The 14,190-nt window shown below is 49.5% G+C and overlaps 1 protein-coding gene across 1 annotated transcript in view; it reads right to left on the bottom strand.

The window, feature by feature from the left end:
• IGDCC4 (immunoglobulin superfamily DCC subclass member 4) overlaps window positions 1–13,917 on the bottom strand; it is a 95,010-nt gene extending 81,093 nt beyond the window's left edge. Inside the window, exon 1 of the mRNA XM_082004902.1 lies at window positions 13,029–13,917. Within this exon, the coding sequence (XP_081861028.1) occupies window positions 13,029–13,134 (106 nt within the window). The 5' untranslated portion in view covers window positions 13,135–13,917. The remainder of the gene's footprint in view (window positions 1–13,028) is intronic.
• Window positions 13,918–14,190: the final 273 nt, after the last annotated feature.

Genomic DNA, 14,190 nt, shown 5'->3' with positions numbered 1-14,190 from the left:
TATCTTTGGCCATCTCCTGTCACAACCCATCAGCTGTGCCCTGTCCAGTTGTTACTTCCAGAGATGGTCTCTGGCTATGCTAAGAGAGTTTGCAAGCCCTCATATGCTCCGTAGACCACTGCCCCCAACATAGCTCCTTCTGCTACTACCTTTCTCAAGGTTAAAGTCTTGCTCTGCATCCCTCTCTCGTTAGAAGTGAGCTGAACAGAAAAGAGGGAAAAATCCAGTTTGCCAAAACCCTCCATACGTAAGACTGTTGGTAATTATGTGAAGGTACCTAAAACTTCCTGCCGAGGAAGCCACTGGGAAGTCACGTACACAGGAAACGGGCCTGAACCTTCCCCAGGGACAGTAGATGATGCTCAGCCAAATGGCAGATTCTACATAACATTAATCTGCTTTTACAGTCCTGACAAAGAAAGAACTCAACCTTGCAAGCTGGACCTTCACCAGCACTACCCAAATGAACTGCAGGGACATGGATGGAGTCTGGAACGTGGTAGCTTCCCACCTGCACCTCATTCACCTCATCCAGGTCTCGCAGGAAATCCCCCAGGACCTGTACAGCTGGAAGGGGCAGGCAGCCGGAGCCAGACCGCCCTGTCAGAGGTAACCCCTCTGCACAAGCCCTTTCATGAGGCCTTTTTCTCCCACACCTGTACAGCTGGCACAGTAACTAAGCTTACCTGACAGCACATGGATTTCACTGCTACTCACAGCACAAATAAGATAATTAAGCTAGAAATCTTCAAAGCCCTGCCACTGCTGTTGGTAATGAGGTTCTGCAGTTCACCTGAAAATAAAAATGGGAGGAGGAGAGCAGGTAAAGACCCTTCTCCACCAACAGCTTGAACTCTAATTGTGAAACCATCTGTCAAACAGCTTAGTCCAGCTTCCATCAAGGGGTACTTCCAAGGAGCTGCGAAGTCCACATATGAATACAACCCTTAAAAAAAACAGAGGAGCGTTTGTACAGGGAAGCCAGTGGCATGACACATTTGCCAGTTAAACACAAGCTACAAGCACAGAAACTGTGATGTTTTAATCAGTGACAGCCCTTTTATTTTGCTGTGTGCTGACTTTCTCCTTACAAAAAGGGACCAGATCACATCTCTGTTCCTACCTGAAATGCCATCTGCAAAGAATAAGGGCAAAGAAGCCTTCTGCAGCAGTGACACTGCTCTGACACACACCCCAAGACATGTTCACTTCTCAGACCAAGCCGAAAACTTTCACAACAAAATCTCCTGGCACGTAGTTAAAACTATTTATTGTATGCTTTTGTTTTTTAAAGTTAAGCAAGGAGCCTCCCTTGTTTACTTGCATATTCTTGACAGGTTGGGGTTCAAGTCTGGAGTGTCTCTTCAGGGCAAGGTGTAAAGTGCCATAACACACAGCAGATACAAAACATCAAGCACGGCTCTGGTTTCAGTCATACCAGGTACCTGAGAAATCTGCACATATAGCCCCTCTCTCTGCTCCTTGTGCTTTCCAGCTCCCTTCAGAACAGCCATCCTGTCCTGCAGAACCCCAGCAGCAATGCCTGGGTGTGCAACTTGCCACTCCAAGGAGACAGGAACCAACTCTCACATTCTGTATCGTTACAAAGTCACCTACCCTCATCAAATTCCTGCCAACTCTCCTGCATTTCCCAGGTAATTGTACAAACCATGAATTAAAGAGAAATAATGAGCCAGCACACGAGGGAAGAAAAGACAATTCAGAACAGCAACAAAGAAAACTAATGGGAAAGTATGTTTTAACAGCTCACTGCAGACGACTGTCACATCAAGCCTGCATCACCCCAAGAGAGGTTTCACTTCTCTGGGAGGACACAAGGACTGCAGAGCACACACACTACCCATGCGGCACAGGAACACAAGCGAAAGGGGAGGGGGACTTAGCCCAGGAGTTAACTTTGCAGAGGAAAGACAGCGTGGCAGTCCAGACAAAGCATCAGACTCTGTCCGGCCACAGGTTTGTCGCCATCCACCACGCAGCCTCCAAGAAGTCACAAAACCCATCTGTGCTTCACTGCCTAGCTACAGGCTGCAGTGCCCGACACCAGCTCCCTTCATGGGTGTGTACTATCTCTGGCTTTATCTTGCCATGTTTTATTCCTTTCTGTTATCACTTAACCCACAAAGGTACGTTATCAATACAGCTAACCAACCAGCCTTACTTGGACAATGGCAGATAAGAGGGTAGGTTTGAGAAGGAGACAATGAAAATAATAGAACATGCGATGCTAAGTGTTAAGTCCAAGGAGCGCCCACAGCTAGACAATGCAATGATCTCACCAAGGACTTGACCATCTCATGACTTTGTATCCTCCTGGCATAACTTCCCACCTAGTCCAGTTTTAAAAGACAGTATCTGATTGTGACCTGGATACTCACTTATCACTGAAAATGCAAAGTGAACTCTTACAGCTCAGCGATTGCGCCAGGAGAAATAGCAAGATAATGCCCATATCCATGGCTATTGGGATGCACTTGAAGGTAGAGGAAAACAAGGAGCAGTACCACCTCTTGAAGATGGTTAGGACGGAGGGTCAGAATGGGTGTGAATTTGCCCTCCCATTTCCAAATTTAACCTTACTTCTATGATAACAACAAGAAGAAAACATATTTCATAGCCTATGTTCCAAAATCCCTCACATCTACTTGGCTGTTTAACTTTCCAACGTCTACAGTGCATTTACCCACTGTCAGCACAAGTTTCTTTTCAGAGCACATAAATCTTTCCTTTTTCCAAAGCTGTAGCCAGCTGCAACCTGACAGTTTGAGGACAAAGCAGTAAAAGGACTGGGTCTGCTTCCAAATGGTGAAGGACATGCTTTCAATGCTATGGTACCCAAGGAGCAGAATGCCTGTGGGGACCATCTCATCACCCTGGGGCCCTCCTGCATCAACGGGATCCAGGCTCAGATGTGATGCTTCTCCTTGCTGTCTTTGGGCTTCTGCTTATTTCACCAGAACACATCTAAAACCAACACCCAGGCTTACACTGAGATTTAAGCAAGAACACCCAAATCACACTTTTTTTTTTTCCCCGCCACAGAGAGGTTTTGCCTCTGTGCACCAGACTGCCGGACAAGCATTATAGATGGTGGCTGCTTTGGACCAAGTTAACACAACCTCATTTGTTAGTTAAAACATTTATTTCCATTAATATAAACCAACCACTGCTGCTCCACTTTTAACAAGGTCCTGTGTGCCTCAGCACATAACATCAGCACAAGAGAAATCCTTGTTTTCATAATCAGGCAATTTTGGGCCATTTTGAATACGTCATTCTCTAGTCTGAGAAGGAAATGATGAGAATGATGCCTCTTCCGAAGAACCGGTTTCATTTTAGGGAATGCTGTGTGATCATTCTCATGTTCAGGTCAGTAACAGCCTTGCAAAATCTCCTTGACTTTATCCAACTTTTACTACTGCTGAGCAGGGATTAACATTAACTGAGCCCACCCCATATTAGCCAAGGATTATTTGTTAGTCACCAGCCTATAATCACTTGCATTTTCCAACAGAGACCGTCACATCGCTCAGATAGCTAGCAGGATAATCCAAGTCACATTTTTAATGAAACCTACATAAAAACAAAAATCCACACCCTTGTCTTCCCCCTTCCAAGATACCCAATTAGTTCAGCTTAGGAAATGCCATAAAAATTAATACTGTGAAATTTCCAGTCTAACAAGTTTCTGGTGAGAAGAAAATATTCCCTACAAGGGCAGCATTTTTTTAAACCCACAAACTTTAAAATATTTAAACAAGTAATCAGGAATTTTCATTTACAGGCCTGCACATACCATGTACACAGCTCTGTTTTCACACTGCACCAGCACGTATCTGGTGTGGACACACCACAAGCAGGTAGGCACAACCACATCTGCACAGCCACATATACAGATGCATTTTGGTGTACAGCAGCATTAGGTACAACTAGCAGTACAATAGGCGTACAGCACCTATTCCCCCTTCTCTACAGGCTTCTACATCCAAAACACACACCTGCAGCACACTGCCCTGCAGCATCTGGACACCTCCACCCTAAGTGTATTCATGCTCAGTCCCTCAGACAGGAATTTCTAATACCTCATTTTACAAATTAAGAACTGTGGTGCAGACAGAGGGTTGCCTGAAGCCACTCTGAAGTGTGTCATGCAGCAGGGAACCAAACATCTCCATCCTAAAGCCCAAGAGTCCTACTATTGGTTTCCTACTTCTGAAGGCTCACTGCTGCTTCGTGGACACAGCTGGGCAGAGGTTGGAGGCATTTACACAAGGGTATAAAACCCGCGTTGCATAGGCAACATGGAAAAGGGCAGAGGCATCTTTATGAGTGGAAGAAGGCAAAACTCCACACGCTCTACCTGTACTTGAAGTGCTGACAGAGGACGTGGCTGAGATGTTACTTGGTGAAAGCTGCTCTAAGACTAAGACAGTGTTTTTCTATGCAAGTGTAACTACACGGTGTGATTCCGGCTTATATGGCAGCCTTTCTCTTTAAAAGCTATATGGAAACTGCACATACATGCCCCATCCCAATTCTTCCTTTGATTTCCTGCGTGTGAGCATCCTGCTGCAACACCCAAAATCTGCATCAGCAGCAGCTCGGCTACTCACGAAAGAGGCGCTCTCGGAGCTGATGGTTTCTTTACGTTTCCCTCTGCTTGGCTCCAATCCCGTCACATCTGGAAAGTCACATCCAGCACCAGCTGGCCAAGCTGAACGGCGGCTCTGCGCTGAGCTACGGGGGAACAGGTGCCCCCAAGGACTCACTGGGTCCAGATCCAAAAAGTCGGGCTCTGAATCAAAGCAACTAAGAAATTTGCTCTGCTGAGCAAACATCTAACTTCGAGAACAGCAGGGCTTTTACTTACACTAGTGTTAGCTACAGAAGGCTGAGATTAGGGGATGGAAAACAGGTGAAAGACTCAAGGACCTGCACATATTCAGCTCAGTGAAGAGCAGGTTACCAGGAAATTCGATCAGTGTACACATACCCACAGGGAAGCTTTTCATACCAGTACCTGTCTTCATATACACCTATAAACCACAGCTAGGTAAATTCATACTGAATGAAGGTGCACATTACTGAGTGAGGACATTAAACCAGCTTACCGAGGGACTGTGACAGACAAGCACCCACAAGACATTTTTAAGTCAGAAGTGGGTGCTGCTCTTTAGGAGATGCTTTTGTTCAAGCACAACCATTAAACCTGAAACAAGAAATGTCCTCAGCTTCCCGCAGTACACTAAGCCAGCGCAACCTCGCTAGCCTTAAACCTACAAAATTACCCAAGTGCCTTGACTGGTATAAAAAACAAAGAGCAAGAAGACTTATTTGATGGCTCAGCCTCGTGCCCGGATGCTGAAGTGTTACTAAAGCCTTTCACCCCACACTTAACTTCCTCTGCTGCTAAACAGAAATTCCTGGCAGCAGCCACAAGCGTGAAGTAAATGGGAAGCTATTCTCTGCCAGCAGCTGGGAGAAACTTCCTTCTCTCCTCACTTTGCACGTAAAGAAAACCCCACAATAGTACTCGAGGTAATGCTGTTAGCCAGATTTTTCAACTGACAGACTCTTGAGGAAAGCCTCCAGATATGAAGTCTGCTCCTAAGGACCCTCTTCAAGCGGGTGACATTTGACTTCAGGAACGTGCGGCTCATCTCCAAAGGTTCGCTTTGTTTTCAGTACAAAGAAAAGAGCACAAAGGAAGAGAAAGAAAAGTTGCATTTTCTGTGACCTAGGAAAACAGAGCTAAATAATTTTGATCAATATTTTGATTTCTCTGACAAAAGCCGCAATCAGCGCTGACATAAACAGCTGATTAGCAAGCCTGGGGAGGGGCAAGAGGGTAAATCAAAACAGAGTTTCAAGACACTTATCTTTCCATCACAACAATTGCCACCAATGACAGTAATTTACATGGCTAATAGGCAGCATTATGTTTACAAAATCATTCTTGGGAAGGAGAATCTAAACAATTTTTGCCAACCCAGCAAAGGAGCTGGTATTGGATCAGATGCTGGGTTTCTTTTTCCCCTTTTATCTTCTATGCGTATTTTGCCACGATGCCTTGCTACGCAACAACTCTCAGTGCCTTCCAAGCGCACACAAACCTGTGGAGCGCATGATGGCCCTCCTATGACAACACAAATTCTTTCACAGCAGGGCTGCCTGAGCCTCTACGGCAGGGGGAAAATACCTATCAGGCAGGAAATAATGGAGTCAAACCGGCAGCCCCAGATCCTCCACCCCATGCCACACTTCTTACCCCACTGCTGGAGATAACCTCAAACAAGCCCCTGCAACTCGTACACAAGCCTTATCTCCCATACAGCAACAGGTCCCATCCCAACACCACAGGCTAAACCCCCCGAACATCAGCCTGAACATCTGCTAATTCTCTGCCCTCCCTTACCCTTGTCTCTTTTGGTCGTGAAAAGCTCCATGTCTCCTTTTTACACCCTCTCTCAAAGCTTTGCCAGGAGTCAAACAGGCGTGCGGGACTGGCAGGGCACAGAAATGGGTTGCAACTAGCCCCATCCCTCTGGGTCACCAAGACTAAGAGGGCTATGCATACCATCCTTTTAAAGAAGCACTGATATTTCCAGAAAGGTAACAGTACCTCACATCCGCCCTACAGGGAACATACTGAAGTTTTTCACTAGACCATCTCTAGTGAAAAAGGGAAGAAAAATGGGACAAAGATTTCCGAAGGAACATAAAAACTGTCTCAGCTGCAATAACAACCAACCACCAACAACAAAAATCAGTGAACAGTTGACCAGTTTTCTTCTAGTATCAGGCACAATTCCACTTTTCTCTGGAAAATACATGCACCCATTCTGCAAACTGGATCCAACCAGCCAGCCAAGAGACACAGAGAGGACAGTCTCGCATTAAGTGCAAAATTTTAATTTTAAAACCTGTAAGCACTGCTGATGCTTTCGAAAAAGAAGATTTATCAAAGCCCTGAGTGCACTAAGAGCCAGGTTTTGCCAAAACCCTCAGTATATTCACACAACACGGCATGGGAAATCCACCTCATTAAGTAATGAGCTTTTTGGTCACACCAATTAACTTGATCATCTATTGACAGTCAATTTAGAAACTATCAAGGATGCACATTTCCCAGCACAGACAGTGAAACATAAAGCAGGACCTTATCACATCCCCCCAACCCACTGCCAGCCTGGCATCTCTTCTGCATCCCAGGTTTGCTCCACCTCTGCTCCAAGTTCTGCCATCCCAGCACCTTTCCCAAGAGCTCCATTTTAACTGTTTAATTTCCCAAACTCCTACATTTAACAAGGTGCTAAGCCATGCCAACTCCCAAGGGAATGTGGCTCAAAGACCCAAGCAGAAAATGAGAACAGGGAAGTCAGGCAGAATAAGGGAAAGGGCCACAGCAGACTGAGCACAAATGCAATAGCTTCACACACTAGATTTTAATTCTCCCACCAATTTGGGCTGAAAGCAACCTCTGGGGATGCTCACATCTCATTAACAAACCTTTAATATTAAAGATCTGTCTGCAAGAAATCCACAAGAGACCTTTTAAAAAAAATTACAATGTTAAAAAACAAGAGAGCACAGAATAAACCAGGTTATTCAGTAGCTCAGCTGAGTTTAATACAGCAGCAACAGGCAATTGCGTTTAAAATGCAGACACAGATTTTTAAATAATTTCACAACATCTGATACGAAAGTTTCAGTGGAGTACAGTAATTGCTTGTCATAACCACAACAGAATATGTTTCTTACCCACAGAGATACCACACTGCATCTGCTGGACTTCTCAGATAAAGCACAACAGGAGGATCCCATAGATTAAGAGCAGGAGAGGATCTGACTCAAACAGATACCAAAGGGCAACAGTGATATGAATGAAAACACATCCAAAGGAGAAGCACCACGACCTACACAATCACAAGTAAAGTGTCTTGACATCTGCGAACAGGAAAGTGTTAGATAGGCTCAATCAAGGCTGATGGCAAGTGTTTGGGTTCTCCCAGGGAACTTCTCTTCTCGCAGGGAATTTCTCTTCTCAGCAGCGGCAACTCTAGCAGGTATCTACCTTCCTGGAAGTAAACACTGACCAGCTCTTCCCCTCCCCATGAAGGTTCTGTTACGCTTCAGAATTAGGAAGATTCACTGGTGTTTCAAGGATGACTTCAGCATACCAGTGAAAGTCAGACAAACTAGGAGCTCTAGAAAGGTTTAGCATCTCCAGAAGGGCTCATGAAAACACCGCTCAACTCTGATTTTTATGAACACAGCAGATTCAGTTTTAACAACCGTGGATCCTCTCACCCAGGAGCCGTTAAGTCAAAAAAGCATAAGTAGTACTTGGAAGTCACTTACTCATGGGATTTTAATAAATGCAAGAAGGGTACTTAAAGTGACAGTCTTCTCCATATGTTTACAGCATGCAAGAGCATCTTCTGTCCAGCTGGAACAAATGGGGAAACTGAGGCAGAGACAGCAAGTGACCAACACAAAGACAACAGAAAGAGCCAATGTCACAGAAGCTCCAAGTCCCGTGTTTGGAAAATGCTTTCCCAAGAAGAGAGGAAAGCAAAACAGCTACCAAGACCTGTGACGTGAATGCTGGCATATCCATAAAACAACAGCATATTTTAAAGCATAAAAGACTTCAAAATGAAAATAAACAAGTGGATACAAGGACTCAAGATTGTGATTTCTTGCAGCTTTGTGTCTTGTGAATGAATTACCCTGTCCTACCCAAACAAGGTGCAAACTCTGTTCTGCTCTTCCTGCAGCTCTTCCTTCAGGTTCCTCCCCTAGGTGGGTTTTCCAGTGCCCCTCCTTCAGTCCATGCAGAAATTGCATCTCTCTCCTCTACTTGATCCCTTATTTTCAAAAACTCCAAATTCTCCATATCCACACTAGCTATGACTGACCAGCAGGTCCAAGAATTATTCGGAAATAGAAAGAGAGATGGACAGACAAACAGACAGCATGACTACGTCAAGTCTCTCTTCCTTAAAAAACTGCGATAACAATGCTGTAGACAAGCGGGTCCAGTTCTTCTCCAGAAAGTAATGAAATTGCACCAGAGTTGATTTTGGCCCAACATGCACTTGGCAAATACTGATAACAAGGATTTACCATATCCCCTCTAGTATTACAGCTGACTATAAAGCAAACATTTGCTTCCTACAGATAACAAAATGGCTATGATCTCTCCGGGTTTGTAAAGTTTAGGGTTTCTGCCATCACCCAAGGCAGGCCTATAATTCTCAGTGTCCAAGCAGAAAATCCCCTACGTGTAACACTGGCCTCAGTTTTGCCTCAGGTACCCACTCACCTCACACAGAGATACAGTTTGGGATGGATCCAGCAACAAATTACAATCAGATTAAATATTAATTCCCATCTTAATTATATAACCATGACTAGGCTTAATGGCCAGGCAGCCATTTAAACAGGAGACGAGCGTGTAAATCGTGCAAGTAGCACCTCTTACGCTGCAAATGCCAAAACTGGTTCACAAGCACTTGGATTTTTCCCTGGGAGAACGGCCAGCCTTTGGGCAGGCAGCTCCAAGGGAGGCAGAGTTCAAATCACCCAGCAAGCAGTACGGTATCAGGAGTCACGAATTCGTAAGCCAGCATGGGACCATGCAGCACCCTGCCCTCAGGACAGCTGTACGCTATATAGTGACGAAGATTATGTGCGTGCCGAATACTTATTGATGGATTTCATCCTCACTGATGGATTTTATCCTCTCAACACCTTCAGAGAAGCGTGCAGCATCTCTACTTTTGCCTAAAGATGGGCCCTGAGGATACCAGAGCAGATGAAGCCAACTGGCCCAGGATCACAGCGGGCACTCAAGCGAGATGTCCCATATGCCACGGCAACCCCGAGCCCACCCCAGCAGCTCCCCAACGCAGCTGGCTCTGGTGCCCCTGATGCAGAAACCTGCGCTGTACCACAGAAGCTGCCTCCAGCTCCAAATCACGCTGCAAGCGCGCATGCAGGGAGAAGCGTCTCCTTTCTTCCACAGGGAAAGGCAGATTGCCAAACATTTTCTTTTTAAATTATTACTTGCGCCACTCTGAAGCGGCTCGCGTACCATCAGCGATACACCCACCCCGCGTGGGGCCCCCGGCAGCAGATCAAACTTGCTGCAGCTGCCAGGAGAAAGTCTGCTGCAGAAGCGGGGGAGACATCAGAAAATTAGCAGGTTCTGCTTCACTTTGGACTTGAAGGTAGTGAAGGGGGGGGGGGGGAAGTTGGGGAAAACAGGGAAAACAAAAACAGAACCAAGCTTGAGCAGTTTCTCCTTCAGCCTCATGCAGCAGAAGAGAAACGGAAACGCCAGCAGAATCTTTGCCCGCTTTCAAGCAGCCTCTGCCATCAGGGCTTGGAGACTGGCTGTCACGACAGGCACGGCACAACAGCAGCAAGCTCCCGCGTGAGAAACCTGCCCCTGGAAACACGACAGGAGCAACACCTCGCTAATGTGGCGCGCACGAGCGTTTGGCACTGTCAGTGCCCCCCATTTCTTTGGGACTGTAAGATACACTCCTTCCCTGCACCGCTCATCCTGCCTCCCTGCAGCCTAGCCCATGGGCAAGCAACGCCACAGTCAACTGGGCAAGTGGTTCTCCATGCAGGTGACGTCCTGCGCTTCACAGGCGGCGGAGCCGCGCGATCCCCGAACAATGGCAACACTGACGTCCCCAGGCAAAGGCACTAACTGCACGCAGGTTACGCTGCAGAGACGAACGCGACAGGAAGGGTAAAACAAATCAGAACTGAAGTTAGGTGATGTCGAAAAAGGAAATCTGTTCTGCAGCAAGAGGACTCGACCACAAAGCCAACTGACATAAACCCAGATGGATTTCAGCTGATCGTTCGGATGGAAAGCTCAGCCCGCTTCCCACCAACACGTCCCCTGTAGCGAGCCCCAAGGAAAGCAACCAGCACAACCCCCTTGCCAGACTCAACTGAAGAGGGGTTGGTGTTTTTTTTTTCTTAAACCTTTTCCTTGCTACTGCAAGTCTCAAAACAGAACGGGCAGGCGGCTTTCAGAACACTGGATCACATCCCCAGCTAGTGTAAACTGGCATGGCTTCCACCAAATCCAGAGAGTGGGGAAGGTTTTCCAGTCTACTTCTCTCCTAAGTATTTCATACCCAGCGAGGCTTGAATTTTGGATCAAAACACGTGGGCTTTGGGATCAAATGCAGACTTTCCCAAAACCATTTCAACCCTCTGCCAAATTAATTTCAGATTGAAACAAGTCCATGTTTTTCTTTTCAGAATTAAACCCACCTGTTGGAAAGCACATCTGCATGTACCAAGCGGCACGTCCACAGACTGCGCGGATGCACTCACTACCTCTACACAATACGTGGCCCATTGTTAGAAAACAAACAGAAACAATTTTCACTAGTTGCCTAATTGCTTGCAAAGAAAGCAGAGAAGCCACAACTGCAAATTCCCGCAAAGCATTTGAAGTTTTTTGTTGAAGTGGGTTTGAAAAACAACATCCACTCCAGCACCCCCCTTTTTTCTTTCTCTTTTGCCTTTTTTTTTTTAACCATTGCTCTCCATTACAAGCCTTGGGATCCACTTAGCTCTTTGCTCAAGCACGCAGGAGACACAGCTCCCACCCACCCCAGCTTACCCACCCGTCTGCTGGTGGGGTCACAGGCTGCCATCCATCTAGAAAAACCCACACGCACTGATGACAATGGGCCATTTACATGGACCATTATCCATTTCTACACGCGGCCACCGTAACACTGCACCTATATCAAATGATAACCTACCCCTTACAGGAACTCACAATGTTCTGAAAAAAGGAAAGAAAAACAACCCTGCAGCCGCCCACCACACCGTATTCTCCCCCAAAAAGGCTATTTTCGAAGCCATAAAGACTAAACGTCCTTTGTGCTGTTATTATGTTCTGCCAAACCTGAATGCATCACAAAAAGGAATAAAAACGTACAATGACACAGGGATGGCTCCTCCACCACAACCCCCCTGCTTAGGAGGCTCTTTTAAACAAGAGCAACTCCAGGGCACATCCACGGCTCACATTTTTCGGTGCAGCTCCGCCAGCCTACACCTTCCCAGCCCCTTTCCGGGGATGCAGACAAAAGCTTTTGCGGGTCAGCGCAAGCACAAGGAACGAGCCACGCGCCCCACAGTCCACAGCTCCGACAACCCTCGACGCAAACTTCGACGGCAAACGCCGCAAGTCGGGCCAGCGCGACAGGCGTACGTGTAGCCGCGCACGAAGCCGTTTGCGTAACCATTGCAAAACGGGGGGTGCGAGAAGCATGGCTATCCCTGGGTCGCTTCCTTGACCAACAGGACGTTTGCCCACCCACGCGTCCTGCGCTGGCGGGAGTGGGGCGAGGGTCCCCACCATGGCCCAGCCAGACACCTGGGCCTGCTCCAGGCCAGCCCCATGCCAGACAAGCACTTCATCCCCAGGCCAGCCTGGCGCAGCAGCCGACCCTCCAGAGGGAACGCGCCGCTGGCACGGCGGACGCCCACTGCTCGCTGCTGCTGGCCCGCCTGCCCCCGCCCCACTGAGGGGGGCTCCCTGTGGGGGACGCCCTGTGTCACCCCCAAAAGGTGACCCCAAAGAAGGCACTATCCAGACACGGGTTGAAGCCACGAGTGTGGCCGTCACCCAACTCAGGGGGACGAAAAGCAGGTAGGGGAAGAGAAGGGGATGGAGAGGGGGCGTGTGAAAAATGGTCACGGGGCGGGGGGGGGGGTGGCTACTGAGGGGAGGAGAGGGCGACTGGTGGGGGGGGAGAATGGCCACTAACGGCTGCTACGGGAAAGGCGAGAAACGGCGGGGGAGAGGGTCCCGGCCGAGGAGCGCATCCCCGCGGGGAGCCGGCTGCTGCCCACGGCCGAACGGGGTGCGGCGCGAAGGCAGGTGGCGCCGCGGCCCCACGCGCGACCGCGGCCGCCCGTGGGCACAGACCCGTCTCCCCCCCACCCCCCTCACCCACCTTGCACGGCCAGGACGGCGAGGGCGGAGAAGCAGAGACAAAGCAGGTCCTCCAGCGCCATGTAAGCCCCGCCGGGCGCCGGGAGCAGGGGCCGCCGCGGCCGCATCTAAGAGGGGAGCGCGCTCTCCCGCCGCCCCACCGCCATCTTGTGCGAGCGCCCCAGCCCCGCGCTGCCCGCCGGCGCCGCCGGGCCCCGCTGCCGGGGGCGGCCCTGGCCTGCCGCTGCTCCGCCTTTGTCAGCGAGTTCGCCGCCGAGCCGAGGGGGGCTCCTCCCGCCCTCCTCGGTAGCGGCGGGACCAACAGGTTGCTGCCAGCCCGCGGCGGGGGGAGCGGCCCCGTTTCCCGAGGGGGGGGACGGGGAGCCGGGCTGCCGCGGCAGGTGCGGGGCGCCTCCGCCGTGCCGGCAGCTCCCCAGGCCGGGGAGCGGGGAGTTATAAACATTTTATGTGCTTTTTTATTAAATTTTTTCTTACTCTCTTTAGGATATTTTTTTTCCCTTTTTGCCGCAGGTAGCGTGGAGGACACCGCGCTGCCACCACCCGCCGTCTTCCCCCTCACGGTGCTCCGGGGGGACACACACCCTCTGCCTGCCCCTCTGTCCCGTCAGGGCTGCGGGAGCCTTCCGCGGCGTCCCCCCTTGGCCGCCCGCCGCTCTCCGCTGACAGGCGGACGGGCACAGGGCAGCCGGCAGCTCACACCGCCGCGGCTGCCCGAGGGCCGATGGCCGCGTTCCCGCCGGCCCCCCCGTCAGCGGCTGCGGGCCTGTGGCCGTCGGGAGGAGGTGAGGCAGCCGCCCCGCACAGCCCGGCCGGGCTGCGGGGGCAAACACACACCCGTGACCGTTTTGCCATCACTTTGCAGTCCTTCTGGGGCCCATTTCGAAGCTCAACTCTTGTCAGGTGTATATCGTTCATTGGGCTTTTCAGGTGTCAGAGTCTAGCCTATGCTTCACAGCTGCCTTTGAAAATAAATCCAATTAAATACACGACACAGCCTGTCCGTGCCCTGTCACTGCGGGGGAGGCAGGGCCCACCCGCCAGCCAAGCCAAGAGGTGGAAATGAGGCAGGGAGCTGAAAGATGGAGACCCAGACCGCTGCCTCCCTGGCTTGGCTGGGTCCCAGACACAAAGTCAGGCTGCGCGTAAAGCCGCAGGTGCAGGTT

This window comes from Phaethon aethereus, assembly GCF_964289735.1.
Source record: "Phaethon aethereus genome assembly, chromosome: 12".
Lineage (NCBI taxonomy): Eukaryota > Metazoa > Chordata > Aves > Phaethontiformes > Phaethontidae > Phaethon > Phaethon aethereus.
Note: the sequence above shows the minus strand (reverse complement) of the source record. Positions and strands in the feature narration are given on the sequence as shown.